Source organism: Cavia porcellus, unplaced genomic scaffold, assembly GCF_034190915.1.
Source record: "Cavia porcellus strain 051 isolate PalLab524CR breed Dunkin Hartley unplaced genomic scaffold, mCavPor4.1 scaffold_26, whole genome shotgun sequence".
Lineage (NCBI taxonomy): Eukaryota > Metazoa > Chordata > Mammalia > Rodentia > Caviidae > Cavia > Cavia porcellus.
Window position 1 is genome coordinate 29440221 of NW_026947509.1, and position 24739 is coordinate 29464959.

General features: G+C 55.5%; 2 protein-coding genes across 13 annotated transcripts in view; both read left to right on the plus strand.

Annotated features, from left to right (window-relative positions):
* Positions 1–18652, plus strand: part of Per2 (period circadian regulator 2) — a 35920-nt gene extending 17268 nt beyond the window's left edge. For 10 of the 11 annotated variants that reach the window (XM_013157597.3, XM_063237026.1, XM_003474381.5 and 7 more), the window contains 14 exons: positions 2047–2153; positions 2537–2690; positions 2878–2986; positions 3719–3844; positions 4208–4292; positions 5042–5201; positions 5294–5400; positions 6108–6266; positions 7005–7244; positions 10496–11259; positions 12011–12197; positions 12870–13062; positions 13991–14141; positions 16455–18652. In XM_013157597.3, the coding sequence (XP_013013051.2) occupies positions 2047–2153; positions 2537–2690; positions 2878–2986; positions 3719–3844; positions 4208–4292; positions 5042–5201; positions 5294–5400; positions 6108–6266; positions 7005–7244; positions 10496–11259; positions 12011–12197; positions 12870–13062; positions 13991–14141; positions 16455–16601 (2689 nt within the window). In that variant the 3' untranslated portion in view covers positions 16602–18652. Of the gene's footprint in view, positions 1–2046; positions 2154–2536; positions 2691–2877; positions 2987–3718; positions 3845–4207; positions 4293–5041; positions 5202–5293; positions 5401–6107; positions 6267–7004; positions 7245–10495; positions 11260–12010; positions 12198–12869; positions 13063–13990; positions 14142–16454 lie in introns of those variants that run through there. The other variant, XR_010043435.1, reaches the window with a different exon arrangement.
* Positions 18653–22248: 3596 nt separating this feature from the next.
* Hes6 (hes family bHLH transcription factor 6) lies at positions 22249–23781 on the plus strand. Of its 2 annotated transcripts, none has more exons than XM_003474572.5 (4): positions 22249–22436; positions 22513–22599; positions 22671–22752; positions 22853–23781. In XM_003474572.5, the coding sequence occupies exons 1-4, from the start codon at positions 22356–22358 to the stop codon at positions 23242–23244; spliced, it is 642 nt and encodes a 213-aa protein (XP_003474620.1). In that variant the 5' UTR covers positions 22249–22355; the 3' UTR covers positions 23245–23781. The 2 variants fall into 2 exon arrangements, with proteins under 2 accessions (XP_003474620.1, XP_013013231.1); XM_013157777.3 differs by having other exon boundaries at positions 22303–22436; positions 22671–22712; positions 22853–22981.
* Positions 23782–24739: the final 958 nt, after the last annotated feature.

Here is a 24739-nt window from a genome sequence, read left to right on the forward strand (position 1 = left end):
AATAAATCTCAGAGCCGTTTGGATATTACAGCTCTCTAGCCAAAGCTGGGGCAGCATGTGGATTTCACTTATATCATAGGTGGAAATGCCACTTGCATTCTGTGCTTTGTGAACAGTGGCAACTATGTGTATGACAGTGGTTCCAAAAATGATTTTTTAGCTTTTTTTGTTAGTATATATGTACAGTACATGATTACATTCATCATGGAGAGTTGTACATGACATAACACATCTCAATTCTTCCTTCATGGTGAAGCAGAAAAATTCCCATCACCAAGTGATGACTTAGCTACTGTGAAGTCATAACACTCGGAAGTACCCATGATTGTGTACTACTGATGTAAGTGGACCTGCTGTGCTGCCAGTCCTGTGAAAGCATATCGTATTGCATACGCTGGGTAGTGCTTGATGATGATAAGCCAGTATGCACTGGTATCTACGCTACCATTATTATTATTTTATAGCATACTCTTTTTACTTAATGCTTTAAAGCTGACTGGCTGAGCATACCTGTAATCCCACTATTTTGGGAGCCTGAAGCAGGAGGATCTCAAGGTTAAGCACAACCCGGGCAGCTCACTGAGACCCTGGCTCAAAAATAAGAGGGTCAGAGATGCAGCCCTCGGTGAAAGGCCCAGGTCCGACCTCTAGTATACATGAGTACACCCTTGCAAGCAGGCAGTCGTGAGTTCGATCCCCGGTACCGATAAAAAGGAGAAAAACAAACAAACAAACAAACAAAAAAAAATACATGAGTACACACAGACAAAACAAACTCAGTAAGACACGGGTGATGTGAATGGGGGTTTCTGGGAAGCCTGTCCTTATGGTCCTGTTTAAATTCATGGGGCAGAAGGGGTGGGGTGCTGCAGGTCACCTGGCGGAGTCTTGGGGTTCTTCCTGCCTGTACACTGGTTCTGCCCCCCTGTGTGCCTCTGCAGCTATCCTCAGATACATGAAAACATAAAAGCTGCAGAGGACAGAAGCGTGTCCTCAGGAAGCAGCACAGGCAGGGGGCAGAAGGGACCAGACGCTGGGCTTCCTGAAGTGGGCCAGGTCGCCTCCTAGATGCTCAGAGGGCCTGGTCCTCCCTCTTTCTGCACTGGGCCAGGCCAGCCACCTGTGGGGACTCTGTGCTCTGCCATCCCCCATGACCAGGTTGGCTCGGTGTGTTCCGCAGATCTGCCTTGGAGAAGCTCTGGAGAGCTTCCAGGTGTGGCCTCCACCCACCCTGCCCGAGCACCAGGACCAGGGCAGAGCATGGAGCTGCACTGGCCAGGAGTTTCCAGGCGTTTCATTCACCCAGAGGCTGTTACCCAGGGCCAGCCCTGCTGGTCTTCTGCCATGTCCTAGGCGCCTCCTCTTTTTCCTCCTCCTCCCCTGCCTCCCTTCCCTCCAGCTTCTCCAGCCAGGTGCCAGGGACACTGTCCTCCCTGCCCAAGGAAAGCACAGGAGAAAGGAGAAAGGATAACACCAGGCCCACATGTGAGTTCTGCACCAAGCAGAGCAGGAAGACTGCAGAAGGCCTGGGGTTATTGAGGGCCTGCGGCAGGCGGAGAAGGCCTGAGCCACCAGGCAAAGACCTGGCCACCTCCTGGGGAGCCAGGGGGAAGGCCTGGACTAGGCCATCCACGTGACAGGGGAGACTTCCTGAGTTTGACCCCGCATGGAAAGGGCTTTCCAGGCAGAGTCTGTTAGAAAGCAGCCACATGTGGCCGGCCTGATGTGTAACACGAGAGAGGAGAAAGACATGACGCAGGGAAACCGGAAGACATCCCACGATTCATTCCGGCAGGAGATGAGACACCAAGTGGCAGCACACAGGCCAGGGAGCAGAACCCACTGTGTGTGGGGCGCAGCCTCACTTGGACCCTGGGTCCTCCGGTTCGGGAGTGCAGACGACTGGGTTTTCCCTTCTCCGGTGCCCTTGGGGAATCTGGAGTCTGACCTGAGAGTCTGTCACTTTCTGGCAGTGGCCCCCTTGGCCGTTTGTCTGCAATTGTCTTCCAGAATGTCCCCCCTCACCACGTGCCTCTTGTCTTGCAGGGCAGTTCCCCTCCTGGGCTACTTACCTCAAGACCTGATTGAGAAGCCTGTACTCCTGCAGCTGCATCCCAGCGACAGGCCACTGATGCTGGCCATCCATAAGAAGAGTAGGTCGCGCTCCCCTACATGCACCAGGGCTCCTTCCTGTGGCCACATGAACTCCAAAGAGTTAGAAAGCTGAGGACACAGGGAAGGGGATGTCCTGCTCCCGTCCTGAGTCCCAGTGCCTCAGCTATAGGCAGAGTCAGGGGAGGAGAGCTCATGTGGGGCCCCTTGTTGCCTTTGCTATTGGCTTCAGCAATGGCAAGGGGACACCTGTTCAGCAGTGGCTAGGAAGTCACAGACTGGCCAAGGGAGGGGACAGCACATGTCACTACCAAGCCCAGCCCTCAGACTCAGTGATGTGGGAAACCATCCTTGTTGCAGTTAAGGGCCAATGTGGGGCTGGAGAAGTGCTCACACTGCAGCCCTGACTCGGGTTCTCCTCCAGTCCTGCAGTCCGGTGGACAGCCCTTTGACTATTCTCCTCTCCGGTTCCGCGCCCGGAACGGGGAGTACATCACACTGGACAGCAGCTGGTCCAGCTTCATCAACCCCTGGAGCCGGAAGATCTCCTTCATCATCGGGAGGCACAAAGTCAGGGTGTGAGTGCCCCCTGCACTCTGCTCCCCAGGGTCTGGCTTGGCCTGGCCTTACTTCTGCCAGCAGTGGGTGGAGGTGGGGCCCAGAGAGCAGGCCTAGGTCCTGGCCACTCACCTGCCAGGGAGCAGGAGGGGACACATCCCAGAGGTCCTAGGGGCCCTTGCAACAGGATGCGTTGAAACCACACAGGGGCCCTTTGAATGAGGATGTGTTCGCGGTGCTCCCTTGTGTGGAGGAGAAGGCCCTGTACCCCAACATCCAGGAGCTGACGGAGCAGATACACAGGCTGCTGCTGCAGGTGGGTGGTCCCTGCGCTCTCTCAATCTCGCACCGTTCTGTGGCCCACACGCCCCGGTTGTGAATCACCCACCCAGATGGCTCTGTCCGTCTTTCCTGGGTGTCCCTGAGGGCTGTTTGGGCATAGTCTCTGCTGCTGAGTTCTCCACACACACCCTCAAGCTTTTCCCAGCCTTGCAACCCAGCGTCTGTTTGGGAGCCAGCAGCTGGAGGGAGGAGGGCCCCAGACCTAGACCAGCTCCCACCGAAACCCTGGGTGACCTCTTATGGTGGGGGCGCAGCTTATCCAGAAGGCCGGGCACCAGCACCGTGGCACGCAGGGCACTGCTACTCAGAAAGAGCAGTGCAGCCCTGTCAGCACCACCTCTAAGCATGCCTCAGACTCTGTTGGAGACCACGGGGCCTAGCAGGACTTTTCTTTTGGGGGGAGCTACAGAAGATAGGACTCACAACTTTGCATTTAGCAGGCAGGTACTGTGCCGCTGAGCTACATCCCTGCCCTGAGTTTTTTTCTAGTAGGACCGTCGATAGCTACAGGTATGCGCTGAGGACAGGTTGAGCAAATCCCTGCTCAAGGCATCTCGGGTGGATGCTCCAAGTGGAAGCCAGGAGTCTGCCCTGGAGAGAGGCCAGGAGGTCTCCCCATGTGACCTCGGGCAGGCACCCTCTCTGTGAAGCGCTATGGGGAGGCCCAGGGCCCCATATCCACCACACGCTGTCTGCTCTTCTGTAGCCTGTGCCCCACAGCGGCTCCAGTGGCTACGGGAGCCTGGGCAGCAATGGATCCCACGAGCAGCTCATGAGTCAGACCTCATCCAGCGACAGCACTGGCCATGAGGAGGCCCGGCACCGGAGAGCCGTATGTCCCTTTCTGTTCTTGCCACTCAGCACGGGGTCTTCCCTTGGGGGCCGTATTGTCATCGCTTTGAGTTGAAGGTCACAATTGTGGTTACACACTTGGAAGAAAATATCTGTAGGGAGGCGACACAAGCAGAAGTGAAGGTTTAAGTGGAGGTAGAGAGGAGCATCTCCCATACCACTGGGCTTTGTGTCTTGCTAATCTTCAGGGTCATTATGATGTCCCACCAGGTTCCGCATCTCTGATTTGTCGCTCAGATCTACTGCACCTTCTCTGTGTCTCGAGAACAATTCCCACCATGCCCCAAGCCCACTGGGGACAGGTCTGCTAGAATAAATAACGTTTGTTTTGTTTTTCTTCAAGGAGATTTGTAAGAACAGTAACAAGACCAAAACCAAAGGTCAATTTCCCCATGAGTCTGGAAAACAAAAGAAAAAGTCTGTTACAGGTAAAAAAAAAAATCTCCCTTTCCTTCCCAGTGCATTAGTGGAGTGGAGAGAAGCAGTGGCGAGTTTAGCAGAGGGGCAGGGACCGGCATCCCAAGTGGGTGTCTGTTGCCCACGGGCTGTGGAGCTGTGAAGCTGGTATCTCTGCCCACTCAGGCCCTACCTGCCTGGTGTGCTTTGCTCGCCCTCCAGTTCTCCAGTGTGAGCAGCATGCACGTGTGCACACAGTGTCTCTGAGAGTTGGTTCTGCAGTACACAGTTCTTGAAATTGACCCTGCCTGTACCGAAAGGTGTGGTGCTGGGCCGTGAGGACCTGGCTCTCTGCTTGAGGCTCAGGGGTGGCAGGCACTTGGTGTCGCTGGTGGGATAGCCCAAAGCTGCAGAATGGAGCCCAGGTGGCTGTCGTGTGAGCCTCCCTGCCAGCGTTCCGTTTGAAAATGCAGCATAAGGCCCTGGCACCTTGCTGGCTGCTAAGGTTAGAGTTCCTCTAATGCCTGGCCTTGCTCCTCCTAAGCCTGAACCCCAGAGAGAAGCAGGCCTGGCTGCGTGCAGCTGCTCTGAGCTCCCTATGCAGGGTGCCTGGCATTCCCAGCGGTGCTGGCTGGTAGATGGCAACCTGTCACCTCACGTGCAGCCTGTGAAGCATGTTCTTTGTCCCCAGCCTGTCTCTGAGTAGCAGTAAAACGCTTCATAAAGCAGGTGTAGAGTGGTAGATGAAAGAACTGCCGCGTCACTTTTTATTTTTTTTCAGAACTGCAAAGTAGTGCCTTGGCTCAGGTGAAAGCAGTGCCTGTCGCAGAGGACAGCTCTGGGGCCAGCTTGCCCAAGATAGGCTTCCCTGAGGAGCTGGCTTGCAAGGACCAGCCCACCTGTTCCTACCAGCAGATCAGCTGCCTGGATGGCGTCATGAGGTATCCAGCTGCTTCCCACCTTCCCCTGGCGGGGGGACAACACTGCTGCCCACACCTCCTGCTGGCTGAAGACCCCACCCCTGCCCACACAGGTATTTGGAGAGCTGCACTGAGGCCACCACCCTGAAGAGGAAGTGCGAGTTCCCTGCAAACATCCCTTCCCGCAAGGCCACGGTCAGCCCCGGGCTGCACACTGGAGGTACCTGTCTGCCCCAAGCTGTCCAGTGAGCTTACTTTCACCCCAGGGGATCACATGCCTTCCCTTGCCTACAAATCAGACTACTTTGAGGGTACAGAGTGAGGCCGTTGGTTGTTTTTAAACAGAGCGCAGTAGCTCGGGAGTTTGCAGCCTTTTACAAGCTGAAGGGCAGGGCGATTCTGGTCTTGGAACATTAGGCATTGACAGCAGGAGTCTGCTCAGGCTGCTGGAGGTCTGGGGACACCTGAGCCCTACTAGTGCAACCGAGCAGGTTTCGCATTGTCACCAAAGGACCAGCCCTGTGTCAGCTTCAGCTGAACATTGTGGGCTGTGTTGCAGGGTCACCAGCAGGATCTCAGCCTGTGAGGGATTGGGTAGTCACACACAGAGCAGTAACTGCTTGCATTCCCGCCACATCCTGCTTGTGAGAAGTCCCTTGCCACAGGCCACTGGGGGCTGCGGGTCCAGACAGGTCCCCAAGTTTCCCCACTGCTGACCCTCACCCAGGGGCCCTGGGGTCTCAGTGAGAAGCTGCTCCTGCCCAGTATTCTCCTGTGCCACCCTTCTCGTATGCGTGCACCAACCCCACGTGTCCACGGTATGAGTACTGTGGCCTGACACGGGGCCCCTGGTCACCCATGTCTCCTTCTATGGCAGAGCAGCTCATCCTGATTCATGTCTATGTCTGCTCCCACTCTCCCGTGCAGAGGCCACCTCCAAGGTGAGCAGCCATGCAGAGGTGAGCGCCCGCCTGAGCTCACTGGCACTGCCTGGCAAGGCCGAGAGTGTGGTGTCCCTCACCAGCCAGTGCAGCTACAGCAGCACAATCGTCCACGTCGGGGACAAAAAGCTGCAGCCAGAGCTGGGTACGTTGGTGGGTTCCGGAGGGTGTCAGGAAAGGGCTGAGCTTACGAACAGCTTATGATGTTTCACTTCCATAAACGTTTAAGTTCGACTAAGCTTCTCAGCGGAGCCCTACGAGGTTCCTGAAAATCAGCCGGGACCCCAGCAGCCTCTCCCTCAGCAGTGCCATGACAATTCTGGGACCCGTCCCTGCTTGGGACCTCTGGGTGGCCCCAGAGCCTTGCTTGCCGGTGAGGGTTGGGAACCAGGGTGGGTCTTGACAAGACCTCCAGCCCTAGGCATTCTTGGCTGAGTCTCCTGCCCCTCAGAAGACTCAGGAAAATGCACCTTGAGTGTGGGCCTTGGCAGGGAGTGGAGCTGAGGAGGAATGAGGTACCTGCCAGAGGTTCCAACCCAAGCCTCCTCCTCAGGACTGTCAGATGCCCGCCCTGTCTGCCCTTATAGGCTATGTGGCAACAGCTGCCACCTTGCCAAACCCCAACCCCAGACAGACATGGCCCCAACCCTGCTGTTTGTTCTGGGTGTCAAGGCCAGCCTGGGAGTCTCTCCAAATCCCTGCATCCTGAGTGCTGGGAGCCAGGCTTTGCTGTCACACTCGTGACCTCTTAGCATGAGTTTCCTCGGGAGCCAGAGGTCCTTCCTCATGCTGGGGTTATCGCATAGTCACTCTGTGATCAGAAGATCTGTGCCATCTATGAGCACAGTATGGGTGACAGCCAAGGGATGCTTTCTCCTTTCAGAGACAGTGGAAGATGCCACCAGTGGGCCTGAGTCCCTGGATTGCCTGCCAGGTGGCCACAGCCAGGAGAAGGGGCCCCTTCAGAGGCTGGGTCTTACCAAGGAGGTGCTGGCCTCACACACACAGAAGGAGGAGCAGAGCTTCCTGCAGAAGTTCCGTGAGGTACGGCGGCTGGGCATCCTGCAGGCCCACTGCCAGCACTACCTGCAAGAGAGGACCCGGGGGCAGTCAAGCGAGCGCGGTAAGTGGCCACAGCAAGCTGAACAAGGGACCCAAAAGCGCTTTTCTCAGCAGCACCAGGTCCAGCTGTTCTCAGGACCTAACGTGTCCCCAGGCTGGACCAGTCCATGTGTCACATAGCCCCTGGTGACACCAGCTGATTCTGTAGGGCTTTGCATAGGGGATGTTTTAAAGACAGAACCTCTTGTCCCCAGGGGAATGGCACTGTGAAAAGGACACAGTTCTGGGCCAGCCCTGCAGAGTGCTGGTCAGGGCCATTGCTGAGCTGCCTCACCTTCCTTGTTAGGGAGCTTCCTGAGGGTAGGGACCCTACCCTGGTCTCCAGACAGGACCCTGGGGGAAGCAGCACATTAGCCCCAGAGGAATGAGTACGGTGCTGGTGGGCAGTCTGTGAGAAGACCCCAGAGGATAGAGGGAGCAAAGCCTCCCTTCTCTCTGGCCAGGCAAGCCCCAGGCCCACACTGCAGTCCCCTGAGGCCCCATGGTACAAGAAGGTACTCTTCTGGCCAGAAACCTGTGGGTGTTTACAGGCAAGGGGTGAACTGAAATAGCCTAGCTTCTTCACCCACTTCTGATCTGGAGCTTTATCTCAGTTACCTACTGGGACCCCCCAGTCAGGGCCTGGGCTGTGACCCCACTTCCTGCCAACATCCCATGAATGGGACCCTGCCTCCTGCCCGTACCCCACAGATGGGGCTGCCCTGGCCAGAGATACCACTGTCTTCCCTGGGGCAATGGGCTCAGAATCAGTAAGCCTGGGGGACACCAAGACCTTGTTCCCCGGGCCTTGGGCAGACATTGAGGGAACATGCATGAGGTATAGAGGAGCCCAACCTCCAGCAGGGCTGAGTCTTTTCTTTTCCTTTTTTTTGGGAGGGTGGGGGGGCACATCCTGGCAATCACGTTCCAGGCCCTGGGCATGTGAAGCACACATTCTGCTGCAGAGCTGCAACATGGTTAGGGCTCTTCTGATATTTGTTTCTTTGTTTTGGGGGTTTGTATTTTGGGGTTTTTTTTGTTGTTGTTGTTGTTGCTGTTGTTTGTCTTTTTGATACAATGTCTCACTCACTATGCAGTTCAGATTGACCTTGTGCTCATTTTGTAGCCAGGCTAGTCTCAAACCCACAACAATCTTCCTGCCTCAACCTCCAGACTGCTGGGATTACAGGCATGCACCACCACACCTGGCTTTTCTAATACTTGTTTTACTTCCTCATGGAGGCCACTGACAGCCCACGAGAACTCTATGACAATGAGAAAAAGACACTCCCAGCCCCAAGCAGAGACCCACAGGCCAGCATGGAGCAGAGCGATAGCCCCTACACCTAGCAGTCTGTACAGACCGCACAATGGCTGCTCAGGACTGCCCTCCCCAGACCTGGACATCATAACCTCAAGGCCTCAGTGCTTTAGCCACAGCTCCCTCCAGGGGACAGATTTCCAGTAAGAAAACTGCAAATAGAGGCTGAATCTCAAAACTCCGCTCACACAGCAGCTGGCGTGGTCTTAGTCACTTCCTCATCACTGGGGCAAAATACACAGTGACTATAGTCTAGAGAAGGAGAGATCTGCCTTGGCTGTGGTCTCCGTCCATGGTTGGCTGGCTCCAAGGCTGGACCAGATGGCAGACGGGCTGGACAAAGGAAAAGCTGCTGGCCCCATGGCAGTCGGGATGTAGGGAGAAGGGAGGAACTAGGGAGAGGGGACAAGAATACACCCCTCCGGCTCAGGTCCCAGAGACCTGCTCCGTGCAGGCCCCTCCTCCTGTCGGCACATTCAGCTAGGAACTCAGTGGATGAATCTACTGATGAGTATAGCACCTCCACCATCCACTCACGTGAGATTTTCTCACACACGTGAGATTTGGGATGGCCATTTCAGTTCTAAATTGTAACAGTGGGGCTGTTTGCCTTCAGCTGTAATAAAGGTACATGTTTTTGATTACTTTTCTCTCATTGCTGAGATAAAATATCTGACATCCAAAATTAGGGAAAGAAAGGTTTATTTAGCTCACAGTTGGTAGAGGCTTCAGTCCATACTCAGCTGGCTGCAAGACAGGGTGGTGTGGCTGAGGGGCAGCCGTTCACAGTGGCTGCAGCAGATTCCAAAAGCTTGCCTTCCCTCCCTCATACTGTATGCAAGCTACCTGCCCCAAAGCAAGAGCAGCACTCACACCACCAATCCCAGTGCTGGACAACAAACCAATCACAAAACCCTAGGCTCAGCCATCTTTGAAAGACTACCCCCATGACTGCATGAGGCTTTGGGGTAACATCCAGCCACAAACCATAACAGTGCAGAACTCCCTGGCCCCATAGACAGGAGACATCTCACATAGCTTCTGCCCAAGGTTCAAGTTACTCTGCCTGAAGAGAGAAGAAAACAGGTTCCTGGGACCCCCCAGAAACACTGAGGACACCCCAAGGTCCCTTCCATTAAGGTTCAGGCCCTCATCCTCCTGCAAAAAGCCTTATCTCAGCAGCATCTGCCAAGAGTGTGGTTCTGAGGATAAATGTGACTGTCAGTCAGCTTTCCCTCACTGACAAAATACCAGAGATCCAATTTATAGGGAGGAAAGGTTTGTTTGGCTTACAGTTTCTGTCTCATCTCTGTTGCTTTGGACCTGAGGTGATGCAGTATATCATACTGGAATATGTGTTGAAGAAGCTGTTTATCTCATGGCAGCCAGGAAGCAAAGTGGAGAAAAAAGAAGGGTGAGGTTCCATGTCCCCCAGGCTATGCCCCTAGTAACCTCACTTCCTCCCATTAGGCCCTGTCCATAAAGGTTCTGCCAGGACTGGGGACCCAGCCTTGAACATGTGGGCCTTTGGGGAACTTGGGATCCACATTGGAGTCGTCCTCTGAGCTTTGACTCTACTCAGGCTTGGACAGTGAAACTGGAAATGCCTCTCTTTAGGGAATAGCACTGCTCAAATTTGTCACACTGAAAAGTACGGAAGGCTTGTGGTTCTATTTACCAGGTTTCACAAACCAAATTTTTTGTCCAGGTTTTGGGAAACAGCAGAAACTTTCCAGCTTTCAAATTGTCTTTCTTTTTAGTTTGAACAAATAGGGCCCATTTAATACTACTTATCTTAAAAGTGTCGTAATGCTAGGAGAAAGGAGGGAATAATACAATTCTGCAATTAAAAGTGGTCCTAGGTTTCCACAGTCCTGTGAATCTCTGAGAGTTGATGGAAAGGAATCACATAAATTTGTAATTGTAACTCTGGTTGCTTTTCCACATTTCAGTGGCTCCTGGACTAAGAAATGCTGCTGGAATAGATTCTTCTTGGAAAAAAACTGGCAAGAACAGAAAACTGAAGTCCAAATGGGCCAAGCCTCGTGACTCCTCCGAAAGCACGGGATCTGGAGGGCCCCCACCGCCCCGACCCCCACTAGTGGGCCTGAATGCCACTGCCTGGTCACCATCAGACACATCTCAGTCCAGCTGCTCTGCGGTGCCCTTCCCTACCCCTGTGCCCTCTTACTCCCTGCCCGTGTTCCCAGCACCAGGAATAGTGCCTGCACCAGGGGCAACCCCGCCAGCAGTGCCCCATGCCAGCTTCCCAGTGCCCACAGTGGCCATGGGCACCCAGCACGAGTTTGCAGTGCAGCCCCTGCCTTTTCCCGCCCCCATGGCCCCTGTCGTGGCCTTCATGCTCCCCAGCTACCCCTTCCCAGCCACCACAAGCCTGCCCCAGGCCTTCTTTCCAGGCCACCCCACGCTCCCCTCTGAGATGACTCCTGCCTCGCAGCCCGAGTGCCCCAGTCAGACCTCACTCCCCCAGCAGCCGTGCTCCTGCCCAGCTACCCCTGCCACCCCACCAGCAGCCACTTTGGCCACAAGCAGAGCTTCCCCACCGCTCTTCCAGTCCCGTGGCAGCTCGCCCCTGCAGCTCAACCTGCTGCAGCTAGAAGAGGCACCTGAGGGCAGCACAGGGGCCACAGGGACAGTGACAGCTGGCCCAGACTGCACACCTGCTCATGATCGGCAGCCTAAAGCACCTCCAACAGTAAGGATTCCTGGGGCTCCTCCTCCAAAGCGGGTATAGGCACAGGCATCTGGGTGTACCTGAGGCTCCTCCCAACCATATGGTTGCTGGGCATTACTGTTCCCCAACTGCACAGCCCTCTCAGAGGCGAGTGTCAGCTCTGATCCCCTTGAGATCTGAGCAGAGAATGATGGGTTGTCTGGACCAGTGCTGTCCAGACCACAGCATGTGGCTCAAGTGAGTTTGTGGGCCTGGACGCTTCAGTGAGTCGTCCAAGAAAAACCAGTCACTTAGGCAACAGCGTCAGCCTTCTTGGAACAAAGTGACAGAGAGTCTGGCTTCTGGGGAAGAAGGGGAAGAAAGGAAGCGTGATCCTAGGTCCCCATCCCAGGGCCTTGAGTGCCCTGGCGTGGCACTATGCTGTGTTTGTGCGTTTCCCAGGGAACTCAGTGTGTGTGCGTGTCAGCCGAGTATAAGTACACAGGGCTCCAGGTGCCTCCCACCCACAGGGTGCTGTTTCTGAGGTCTTGGGCACAGTGAGGAGTGCCAGCCTTGCCATGTTCTAGGTCTGCTGTCCATGAAACCATGGGCTTGTAGGTCCTTCACCAGGGCCCAAGCCCACAGCCTGGTACTGTCCCCAGCTCCTGTTTGATTCAGTAGCTGCAGCAAAACCCTCACTTGGCCCCACAGCCCCTGGCCCCCCCAGCCTGGCAGTATGGGCCTTGCGTGACCGAGTCCCATGGACACTGCTGTCTTCCCCCTGTGCCCAAAGCACGATGAACCCTCAGATGCTCAGAACAGTGATGCCCTTTCCACGTCCAGCGACCTGCTCAACCTCCTGCTGAGCGAGGACCTCTGCTCGGCCACAGGGTCAGCGCTGTCTGGGAGTGGGGCCTCCGCCACCTCGGATTCCGTGGGCTCCAGTTCACTGGGTTGTGATGCATCCCGAAACGGGGCAGGTATGGGGGTCCTGGGCCGTGGGTCAGCACCAGAATCACAGGCTGGCACCTGAGCTCAGGGCCACATCACCCTGTCGCTCCCCAGAGGGACACGTGTAGACATGTACCCCTGCACATGTCCTGGGCACATGGAGGGCCTGGCCATCAGAGTTCTACATCTTACCTATTTGCTTCTGGTTTCAGTGACACTACAGACCTCAGCCTGGTAGCCCTTGCTGGGTCAACCTTTGGGTGCTCAGAAACGGTTTGCCCTCCTGAATCAGCTGGGCTTGGGCCTTACTGATCTATCGTCTTACAGGCCACTGAGTTGTACGCATTGAACTCAGACCCCAGCTCCCTGTTCCTGGGCTGCAGGCCTGTGCCAGTCCCTAGGGGGCACTGCGGGCTGTTCCTCAACCCAGGACACTGCTCCCACGGACTTCCACATCCCTCAGCCCCCAGGGCTGCAGACAGCATGAGCCCAGGAGACAAAGGCTGGGCTCTGAGAGTATCACCCATGCTCAGGGCCCGGGCAAGGATCCCCTTCAGGCACTGAAGGCAAAGGCAAGATCCATTTCCATGGGCCCTGTTACCCAACAGAACCCTAGTTCTCCAAGTTGTGACCACATCGCACCTCACACTGGGCTTCTTTGCTGCGTCCCAGTGTGACCTGCCACACTCACATTTCCACAGGCAGCAGTGACACAAGTCACACCAGCAAGTACTTTGGCAGCATCGACTCCTCAGAGAACAACCACAAAGCAAAAGTGAACGCGGACGCGGAGGAGAGCAAGCATCTCATCAAGTATGTCCTGCAGGACCCCATCTGGCTGCTGATGGCGGACACCAATGACAGTGTGATGATGACGTACCAGCTGCCCTCCCGGTAACCACTTAGGCATCTCTGGGACCAGACCACGCCAGGGAAAGGAGTCTCAGAGTAGGAGTAGGAATGAGCCCTGTCCTACACAGACTAAGCAAGGGTGAGAGGAGAGCAGGGCTCCCAGGACCTGCAGTGCAGCCTGGCCTGGCAGTGTGGTTGGTGAGCGGCAGCAGCCCTTGCTGGTCTCCAAGCCTGACATCCGTGACAGCTTTGGGCTCTGCTGCACGATGGAGTCCCACTGGCTGCAGGAAGACCCTCGTCTCCCTTGCCCCTGTGAAGGACCCAAAGCAGGGGCTTCAAGGCAGGAAAGGCAGTAGGCCAGGGTTCTTTCAGTCAGGGGAGACCCAGTTCTGTCTCCGGACAGCTGTAGTACAGGCCAGTGTCGGCCGGGGCCAGGTATGGTGGTCAGAGTCCCCAGTTTAGCCCGCTGCACCAGCAGTAGCTGCCCTGGCTGATGCTCTAGCTGTTTTAAAGAGAAGTTGGAACCTTGGTCTAGAGTATCCTTTTCATAGGAAGAGTACAAGTAGTCGCTAGGGAGATTAAGTAATTTTAACCAAGGGAAGTAAGTTCCTGTGTGTGGTGGCACATGCCTGTGACCCCAACACTCTGGAGGCTGAAGCAGAAGGATTGATGCATGTTCAGGGCCGCCCTGGGCTACCCAGTGGGTATGAAACCAGCCTGAACTGCAGAGTGAGACCCTGTCTCAAAAACAGGTAGATCAGGCCAGGGATTTAGCTCAATGGCAGAGGGCCTGCCTGGAAGCACAAGGGCATGAGTTCCATCCCCAGTACCAAAAACAAAAAAAGATAAGCACAATAATTTATCTTAAACATGAAACAAAAACTTCCAAGACCTCATTACAACATTGAGAGAGGGAGAGGGGTGGAAAATGAATCTGCCTGCGACTCACCCGCCCTACCTCTCCGGGAAGGGACCTGGAGTCGGTGTTAAAGGAGGACAGAGAGAAGCTGCAGCTGCTGCAGAGGTCTCAGCCCCGATTCACGGAGGGCCAGAGGCGGGAGCTGCGAGAGGTGCACCCGTGGGTGCAGACAGGTGGTCTGCCTGCAGCCATCGATGTGGCGGTAAGCTCAGGCCCCACCCTCTAACTGTGCTGCAGTGGCTCACAAAGGGGACTCTGTGTTGGAATTCAAAACGTCATAGCGTTTATTTCAGAAAAGGTGCTGCAAGCCTAAGTCTCCTGCAGGGAAGGGCCTTCCAGGATCCTGGGCTCTCGGGAATGAGGCTTTGCCCCTTCTTCAGTTCTGTTTACTGTTTAACAGGTCCAAACCCCTTTCCTGGCAGTGAAACCCTTGATGCCACCCCTGCACCGCCCCCTCCTGAAAGTTCCCCATCGTTGTCTCCTAACGCCGGGAAGCTTTACCCCCAGCACCACAGCCAGGGCTGCCCTTGTTCAGGTCCCAGGTCTCCAGCAGCTGAGGGCAATGACAGTGTCCAGTCCACTTGCAAGCCACTGGCAGCCAGTGACAGCCACTTGCCATCCTGCATAGCTGGTGCCTTCACCAGCCTCTAGGTCTCCTCGGCCTAGGTCTGGGGTCTGCATCTCCTCAGTCCAGATTCCATGAGTGACCACATTCTTGGTGTGTGTGTGTGCACATTCTGTGACATCTACCTCCAGGCCCGTACCCTGTGGAGCTCTTTGGGTTTTTTGTTTGTTTGTTTGGAACTGGGGATTGAACCTGGGGCCTTGGGACTGAGCTATGCATGTCTTGGCTGTTTTTTAATTCTGTATTTTGAGATGGGGTCTCACTAAATTCCGTGGACTGAACTCAGCACCCAGCCCTCCTTCCTCAACCTTCAGTATGCTGGGGTTATAGGTACTCCCTGTGGACCTTGATGTATCCAGAGTCCCGCTGCTGGTTATACCAGAGCACGCTGCTGCCCCTCCTTCCCCCTCACTCGAGGGCCCCACCCCAATCACCTTGGCTGTGGAGCTGTCCTGGTCTCCCCTTGCTTGCGGTCTTGTGTTGACAGAGCAGAGGGTCAGCCTTGGGGTGAACAGCACCAGCCGCCCTGTACCCCGGCCTGAAGAATAGCACTTTGCCTGCACCCAGAGTGGCTTCCTGGCACTCACTGCTCCCCATGCTCCCCAAGTCAAATTGCAGCACCTCTCAGCCTAAATCCCTTCCAGTCTCTTGTGATGGGTCAGTCAGAATATATAGCCACACAGTCACACAAGCTTGCTCCCCACACCTCTCCCACTTCTCTTCCCTCTACCCTGCTCTCCTCTGCTCTGGTCTCCTGACTTCTGGGCAAGCACCTCCTGCAGGACCCTTGCACTGCCCTTCCTCTGCTGGGAATCCTCTTTCCTCTCTCCAGCTTCCTTCAGTCCTTTCTCACTTGCCTCTGTATCACCTGTGTGGCCCAGCAATGACCCCAGGATCTGGTGGCTTCACACAGTGTTCATATATCACAGAGACCGGAAGTCAGCAGTTGGAGAACAGCCAAGGGTGGTCCCAGCCCAGGTCCTTGGTGACACAGAAAGCAGTACATCTGCAGCTTCTGGAGGCCTTGGTTCCATGCTGTGGGTGCTTGGGTATCCTTGAGATATAGCAATGACATTGAGAGGTGGCCACCATGCCTTTGTGCCCTGGTCTCAGAAGCCTTTGCGCTTGCAGGAAGGTCAGCAGTGAACCTTCTGCAGTCTCCTGCGTGCCCTTTCCCAAAAGCCCAGTCCAGACCACTGTCCTCCGCACAGCCTCACACCTTGTCCCACCTAGTGCAGCACTTTTTCCTGCCCTGGGCCGCTAGCACTTCCAGTTTAGCTCGCTGTCCTGACTGGAATCCAGCTCTCTAGGTAAGGCTTTGCATCTGTTGCCTCACAGCTATGACAGCTGACATTGTCCACCAGCATCTTGATTTTTTTTCTGGTACTAGAAATTGAGCCCAGGGACTGCTGATTTCCTTTTTTAAAATTTCATTTTGACAGCAGGCATGGTAGTGCATACCTGTACCCCTAGCACTCAGGAGGCTGAGGCAGGAGGATTGCCATGAGATCAAGACCAGCCTGAACTACATAGACTCAAAAAATTTTTGTTTGAAAATAGCTAGGGCTCGGGGCTGGGGATTTAGCTCAGCTCAGCGCCTGCCTTGCAAGCAGGCAGTCGTGAGTTCGATCCCTGGTACCGATAAAAACGAAAAAGACAAAAAAAAAAAAAAATAGCTAGGGCTATATATCAGTGCATAGGGCTGGAGCTCAATCCCCAGTACTGCAAAGATGAAAAATAATACATTTTATTTTGAGACAGTCTCCCTAAGTGGTCACAGGTGGCCTAGTCCTTGCAGTCTCCCCACCCCAGACTTCATACATACTGAATGACAGCAACCAAGATAATAGGTCACAGGTGCCTCACTGATGTTACCTTTTTTCTTCTAAGGAATGTGTTTACTGTGAAAACGAGGAGAAAGGCAACTTGTGTGTGCTGTATGACGAGGATGTTCCCTCCATGGGGCTCAGCGATGCCTTAGACACCAAAGAGGAAGAGAAGGGACATCCTGTGGGTCACAAGGAGGAGCAGCTGTAACTCCTGTGACTGTGTGATCAACATTAGATGGTGCTTGGAGACGTTTGCTTCTGATGATTGGACATATTTACTTATGTTGCTTTTTTTTGTTTGTTTTAGAAAAAAACCAGCTTTCAGAAGCTGTGACTTCAGGCTGTAAGGGGGTGGGGCTTGAGGGATGGAGCGAGGCTCAGGTTGCTGTGGACCTTGAAGGGACTGAGTTCTCTGAGCACATGGAGGTGGCTCCTATGTCCTCAGACATCCCCTCTGTGACAGGACATCCATCCAGTGTGCCAGCACCTACTGGCCCCTGAAGGTGTCCCCAGGCATAGGAACAGGCTGCAACAGACCCCCAGGAAGCCACTACAGCTCTGAGCGGAAGCTTCCAGCTTTGTTTGTCCCCGGTGCATTCAGTTTGGGTCAAATGTCTGTCCTCGGGACTGTGTTTGCTGGAGTTGTCGCCGGAGGTGTCACTGGTGCAGGCAGGTGTCTGCTGGCACTCATCAGCCGATCCTGGTCTCTTCTGGAATTTCCTGGAAAGTTCGAAGCAGTGCAACTGCCCAGCGTTACCTCCCGTCCCACGGGGTGGACCTTCCAGTGGGACTCGACTTTTGTTGGCACGGAGCTGGCTCTGGGCGACGCAGCCTAAGGGTCTGTGTGTGTGTGTGTGACTAATTCCAGGGAATTCATACCCACACGGACCCTCGGTGTATTTCTGCACCATTCACATAGACTTTTTAGACCATTGTGGCTGACGCATAGAGGAGGACACGTTGTCAGCCGTGTTGTGTCTTCACAATGAGCTCCCACTGTGAACTTTGGCGGTGGCATTAGGGACCTGCTGTGTTGGTTTCTCCCTCGAAGTCTCAGAGCTTAGCTCCAGCCTGGCAGAGTTAAAGCCACTTTCGCAAAGAGGAGCCCATGCCCACTGGGAGCCGGCTGACCATACCTGTGGCTTCTGGGTCCCTTGCACTCACCCTGCCCTGCACACCCATGAGCCTGGCCGGCCATGATGTGTAGCTTCTGGCCTCTGTCCTGGCACCGGTGTTGGCATTTAGGTCATCAGAACCCGGGGAAAAGGAGGCCACCCCATCCAGCTTTACCAAACCACACACTGCACTAGACTTCCTGGAGACCACCTGGGAAAGCCTGACATCGGTGCCTGGTGTGAAGCAGAAGGCACCGCTCTCAGCCACCTGGCTTAAAACTGCCCAAGTTCTGACCTGGAAAGGAAGCAGGTTGTCCGGCCCCTCAGTAGAGACATGGCTTTGGGAAAGGTGGCCACTGCTTGTCCACAGCTGACTTTCATAGTAAACCGCTTCACACCTGAATATTAATCCTACTTTTTATAAATGCAAGAACTTTGTTTTTTGTTTGTTTGATTTTTGAGACAGGATCTTGCTATGTAGCTCAGGCTGGCCTTGAACCCATTGCGTATCTCAAGCTGGCCTCAAACACAATGATCCTCCTGCCTCAGCCTCCTAAGTACAGAATACTTCCATGTTTTAATTTATAAGACAATATCACCTGAAGATGCCAGGAGAAGCCAGGAGCCTGCACTTTCCTAGAAGTTAAATGTTACAGGTGACTGCCTGCCTATCTCCACAGCCAGGGGTAGATGATCACCTAAGGCTGCACTTACCTTAACACAAAACTGCCAAAACATCCTCTCTGCTGTCACAAATGTTTACCCTCAGCGTTATTTTACTATTTAATGTATGTTCATGATTGTTAACTGCTAGGGCACTGACTTAACAGGACAGCGTCATGGATCTGTTTACATGCTGCCAGGCCGGGTCGTGGTTTTTTTTTTTTTTGGTGTGTGTGCTTACACGGATGTCACAGGACCTCCTCTCTATTTAAACTGAGCCTTCTTTTCATCTATTCCTGACGAGGTCCATGAGTATACACTCAGAGTTTGTGTAATGGTTTGTTGAGCCTTGCCGGACAAGTGGTTTGTTCGTGTGCAAACCAAACTTCCCTCACCCAGTGCAATATATTCGTGTGACTGCTTGTGTCTTTTTATGACTTTTTTGCCTTTTAGAAATAAAGCAGGTATATTTTTATTTTCACCTGCATGTGTATTTTGCCTGTTTGTTCTGTGCTGCCGAGGATCCGACCTGAGGCCTTGCCTCCAGTGTGCCCAGCACAGGCTCTGCCCCCGGGCTGCAGCTGCCCTGCATGTGTGTTTAATGCAGTGCAGTCAGAAACTGCTGGGGAGGAGGAGGAACCAGCAGAACTTATATGAAAGACCTCCAGAAGTTCCACATTGGGCAATCTTTGGTTCCCAAACCCCCTTGAGGCTTCTCACCAGGCTCCTTCTGTGTCGCTCTCCCTCTGTCCCTACCCCACTGGCCAGGGCGCGGTGCTTTCTTTGACGCAGATGATGCCAGCACGCATTCTGTCCCTTCTCTTCCTACCTTCCTCCGCAGCAGCTGGGCAGGCTGTCTGTGTGCTGACCACAGTGCTGAAGATACGAGCCAGAGCACACCACACAGAAATGCTTTATGTCCCTGTTGGAGACAGCGTACACTTCTTCCCCCCCTCCACTTGTCTTTCTATAGTGATGGTACCTCAGGAGACCTGGCCACAGGGCTGAAGAAGGGGCTGGAACACAGGGGAGAATGATGCTGGACCTCATGCCCCACCTCCAGAAAGCCAGCTGTCTCCTGCCAAGGGCTGATGGGGGATAGCAAAGTCCTGGCCAGCACAGAGCTCTGCATACCACCCTCAGCCGCCAGGGACCAGAGGCAGCTGCTCACGGAACCGAGCACCTTCCACAACTTAACTGCATTTTTCTGCACCATCTGACCCCAAGGCCATTGGTCTCCTTCCAAACCAAAAGGAGATCCTCTCAGACTGGGGCAGATTGCCACCAGGGCCTGGACGTCTGCAGGCTGGCAGTTGCTTTTGTTCCCCTGTGGATTTATGGTCTGCCACTTGACTCACACTGCTCACTGGTGGCCACCATGGCCCTGCCAAGCCTCTGCTGGCCTCTGTTCCTGGCTCTCAGGGGATCAAAGGGTCCAAATGCTCAGGAAGTCTGCACCCAGCCAAACTTTAAAGGCTGGATCAGTTCAAGGGACAAATGGCAGGAAGTGGAGCCACCCACTAGCTAGTGTGCTCAGCTAGGACACACCCAAAGAAGGGAGGGTGTGGTGGCCCCAGGATGGGGTAGCCGGGCTTCTGGGACACAAAATCCAAAATCATGGATGGGCCCAGTAAGGGAAAGGCTGATTTTGTAGATGGGGCGTCAGCCAACTTCCACTCCAACCAAGGCCTCCACTGACAAACACCCAGCTGCATCCTCTGGTCCTTCCTACAAGAGTGCTGGGCATACCCCATGGCTTCCTTTCTCTAGACAGTCTCTTCCTTTAACTCTAGACAGTCTCCTCTCCCTGCTCCCTGCTTTGATGACCTATAACCATAAACTTGCATTCTCTGTAGATTGATTCTAAATCTTGAATTTTTTTTTTTTTATTTTGAGACAGTGTTTCACTATGCAGTTCCGGCTGGCCTTAAACTCATTTTGTAGCCTGCACTGGCCTCCTAACTCACAGCAATCCTCGTGCCTCCCGAGTGCTGAGATTACAGGCATGTGCCACTATGCCTGGACTAAATGTTGAAAATCTGTAAAGAGTGTTTCATTATTGTGACTGTGAAAGAATTCTTAGCTCCTAAACCCAGTTGTATTAATACTACATTTCTTTTCTTGGACAACTCCTTGTTTTTCCTGCACTTCCTCGATGCCTTCTCTCCATGATTTGCCTCTATCGTGTCCTCTGATCCCCTACACTCAAATCCTCAGTTAACGAGGTGACCCATGGGTCCTTTCCCAGAAACCTTCCAGGTCCCTGTTCCTGCTGTCCCCATGGGAACTGTGTTTTATGCAGTTCTGAAATGTGTTTCACCTCCTTCTCTCAGATAATGGGAGGAGTTTGAAGTACTTTGCACATTTGGGAGTCGAAGAAATACTGCTGAATTTATTCTTTCCTGTTTCTCCAAGTAATGAAAATTCAGCTGTCCTCACTTAGGAGTCTTCTTTCCTGGGAGAGGACGACTAAGGAAAGGCAGCTCCAGGCTCCCCTGGGACCCACCTCTGCAGCACTCACCCTTTCAGCCTTCACCCTAGGAGTCTCGAGTGACCCACGAGGGTGGGTGGAAGACAGCCAGGCTGTTGAGCTTGGGGGAGACAGGTAACAGCTGGACATGGGATGACAGGCCAGGGGAGTCCTGAAGAACACACAGATTAACCCAGAGTGGGAACAGGTGGGTGTGAACAGGAAGTCCCAGAGTGCTCCCAGAGGCTGGGCAGGTTACTTTCACACAATTCACAGCCCTGACACCTGATACCTGTCAGGCCCACGTTTGGGAGGGTGGGCATCTCTGTGCAGTCCTGTCTCGTGCCAGAGCTCCTCCCGGGTATTCCCCTCCGCAGGGGCTAAGGACACCCCCTCAACGCCTTTTCCCACACAGCCCTTCCTTGGGGTCAGGGGTATCCTAGACCAGACTCTAGAGCACACAGGGGCTCACAGCAGACCCTGATGCTCCCAGCACAGGAGAGTAGTAGTCTCTGAAGGGACATGCAGAGGGGCTCTGTATGGTCCCCTAGCGAAACCAAGGTCTTTAGGGAAGGTCCAGTGTGTGATAGGGCCAAGGCAACAAGGCGTGGCACCCAACAGCTGGCCAGGGCCAGAGAGATCCAGACCCCACAGAGGTAATCAGGTCCCTGCCACTCCCGCCTCCGTCCCTCCACCGGTCCCCCCACCGGCGAGGCGGGGCTGGCAGATGGGCTGCCTGGGCCTGGGGTCCCAGGCGTCTGGAGACACAAGCGTGCCCGCGGCCGCTGGACAAAGCCAACGAGACAAAGGCGCGGCCAGCACCTGTCGCTCTTGGCGCGGCTGCAGCTGCCAACTGTCACGGGCATCAAGTTACGCGGGCCAGACAGCAGCTCCAGGGCCGGACGGGGAGGGGGCCACGGAGGAGACTGGGGAGTCCGGGGCATAAGGCAGGGGGCAGGGTCGAAGGAGCCAGAGAAATAGGGATGCTCAGAAGGCTCAGGACAGTAACAGGGAAGAATGGGCATGTGATGGGCATTGGGAGGGAGCCAGAAAGGACAGGCGGCGGTGAGGAGAGGGGGGGGGAGGAACAGAGCCCAGTATAAAGGACCGCGGTGCCCCGCCCCGCCCCCAGGATTCTGCACGAGTGGAAGGCTGCGGGTGTCCGCTCAAGCCCTGACCCTAACCCTAACCCAACCCCACTACCCTACTGGCCTCCGCCTGCCAGCTGCGCGCCCACCCGGCCCGCCCCGCGCGCGTCCCGCCCCGCGCGCGTCCCGCCCCACGCCTTTGGTGAGTCGGGAAAGACAAGGCGCGCTGGGGTGGACGCACAGAGGGAGCGCATGGCCCACAGCCTCTGTCGCCGCTCGCAGACCCGGGTCCTCACGCAGCAGGGGGAGGGAAGCAGAGCTCGCGGGCGCAGCAGCCCCCGCGTGGCGCCCCCGGGGTCACCAGGCCTTTGCCTAGGGCCCGCCCCGCCAGCTGCCGGCCCAGGCCGGACAAAGCGCGCCACTCCCATTGGCCGCGGCGCGCCTCGAGGCTGGCAGCTCCGGACCCACACAGCCAATCGGCACATTGAGATGCAAATGAGATACTATAAACGGGGCGGGGCCTCCGTGAGCCGGAAGACGCGAAGCGGCAAGCGCTCTGTCTCTGCTGTCGCGTGGCGGAGCGGGGCGCGGGGCGCGGGCGCTCACCGTTCCCGGCACCGCGGGTCATGGCTCCGTACCAGGTGCCCGGCCGGGACCGTGCAGGCCGCGAGGACGAGGACCGCTGGGAGGCGCGGGGGAACCGCAAGGTTCGGGCTGGGGCCGGGCGGGCGGCGGGCGGTGGGCGGCTGCCTGGGGCCAGGGCTCAGTGCCCGCTTCCCGCAGGCCCGGAAGCCCCTGGTGGAGAAGAAGCGGCGCGCGCGGATCAACGAGAGCCTGCAGGAGCTGCGGCTGCTGCTGGCGGGCGCCGAGGTGCGGCGGGCGCAGGGTGCGGGGTGCGCGGGTCCCTGGTTTGCTGCGCGCTCACCGCCCGGCCCCCGCAGGTGCAGGCCAAGCTGGAGAACGCCGAGGTGCTGGAGTTGACGGTGCGTCGCGTGCAGGGCGCGCTGCGGGGCCGTGCACGCGGTGAGTGGCAGCGGGACTCGGGGCGCTTCCCTCCTCTCAGGGCCGGGCGGGTTTCGGCATCGGAACTCACCGCTGTGTCTCACTCTGGTCCGTGGCGCAGAGCGTGAGCAGCTGCAGGCAGAAGCCAGCGAGCGTTTCGCCGCCGGCTACATCCAGTGCATGCATGAAGTGCACACGTTCGTGTCCACGTGCCAGGCCATCGACGCCACAGTCGCTGCCGAGCTCCTGAACCACTTGCTGGAGTCCATGCCGCTGCGCGAGGGGAGCAGCTTCCGCGATCTGCTGGGGGATGCCCTGGCCGGGCCAAATGGAGCCCCGGGCTCCCCACTGCCCAGCCCCACCTCTCCCGGGGACGACCTCTGTTCCGACCTAGAGGTGGTTCCAGAGGCTGAGCTGAGTCGGGCACCTGCTGAGGGGCGGGGCTTGGTGCCCATAGCCTTGAGCAGCCTGACTGTAGCCCAACTATCCCAGAGCGTCTGGAGGCCCTGGTGACCAGTGTCAGCAAGGATCTGCGGGGTGGGCCGGGCATTCCCAAGCCCCACTCCCTCCTCCCTAAGGTTCAGGTATGGGGCTGTCCCAGGTCTGATCTCTTCTGGTGGATGGCTTGAGGGCAGCCCCTGATGCCCAGCCCAGGGAGGTCCCTGGACCTGTTTTCTGAGGGAGACACTTTAAAGGACCTTGCAGCTGTGGGGTGGGTGGAGGGGAGGAGCTGCCAGCAGGAGGAATTGCTTAGAGCTAGGAGGGCTGGCTGTCATTTGCCTGCCCCAGCTTCCCCAGGCAGTCTGTGGTTTATTGGCAGAGGTAACAGGTGTGGTGTTGGTTCTCTCCTGGGGACTGGGAACTAGTGTTCTGGACAGGGGCACTTAGGTCCTGACAGCTCTGGCCTCAGGAGACCTCATAGGAAAGGTGGTACACCTTGCAGCAGCACTAGGAGCAGCTCTGCACAAGCTTGCTTGTAGCACACTTGAGTTTGCTTACTTGGTTGCCCGGGGATGTTTTGACTTAATTAAATAAAGGACTTTGAAGCTAGCTGCCTTGGAGGTACTCCTGGTGCTATGTCATTAATGTGTTGGAGGAGAGAATGTAAACTGAGCACATCCCCTCCCCATGCCAGTGAATGTCTTTTAAATTCTCTCATGGTTTTTCACTAGTCAGGTGGTAGTGGAGCCCTGCCAGTTTCTGGGCAGGCCCTCAGACCTGGCCTCCTCTCCCTGGAAATGTGTGTGCCCTGGAAAACTATTCTAGAAGCGTGTGGTTTGTTCCAGGGCAATGCAGTGACAGGGAAGGGACAGGTCCCTGTTTCTCTTGTTCACTGGCTTCTGGACCCACCTGCTTGCCCTTTGGCTTAGAAGTGTCTTTCAAAGACCTGGTTTAGGGTCCATGCACATGATATACATCAGTTTTCTTGTATTAGACTGTAACTTTTCTAGACTCAGAGCTCTCCTTTGGTGCCGGTGACTTCAGGGAAAGGAGACCTATGTAGATCATGGCTTGAAGTGAGGATGCCATAGCCCCAGGCAGCTTGAACCCGAGATCAACTGGGTTCAGAAGGTCAGAATCCCTGGGGACAGAGGGCAATGGGATGGATAGCCAGCAGCAATCACTGCATGGTTAACCTATCCCCTCCTGCTTCAGGCCCCCAGAGCAGCTTGGCACTGCCTAGGCAGGCAGAGATGTGTGGATGCAGGACTGATGTCTAGGTCCCCTCTTGTGCCATGTGCCTTTCTTCAAGAGTATCTTTCCCTGGCCACCAGAGGTGTTTCAAAGCTGGGGGTTCACCCTGGCTTCCTTGCCACTCAGTTGCAGACCTCAGCCACTGGGCTACAACCTGATGTAGTTAATTATATCAAGCTAAGATGTTGGTGTAAGGGGGTGAGAGTCTAAAAGAGAGTAACAGAGGCCTAGCAGTGTTATTCCTGGGGTTATTTTCATCACCCCCAACAGACTGAAGCAAGTGGAGACACGGGTACAACAGGTCTTCCCATGA

Excerpts from the sequence above, each read along its gene's own strand:
- Hes6 (XM_003474572.5), top strand. The coding sequence starts at position 22,356 with ATGGCTCCGTACCAGGTGCCCGGCCGGGACCGTGCAGGCCGCGAGGAC. Across the intron at positions 22,600-22,670 it reads TGCTGCTGGCGGGCGCCGAG|GTGCAGGCCAAGCTGGAGAA; the intron begins GTGCGGCGGGCG and ends CGGCCCCCGCAG. Across the intron at positions 22,753-22,852 it reads GCTGCGGGGCCGTGCACGCG|AGCGTGAGCAGCTGCAGGCA; the intron begins GTGAGTGGCAGC and ends TCCGTGGCGCAG.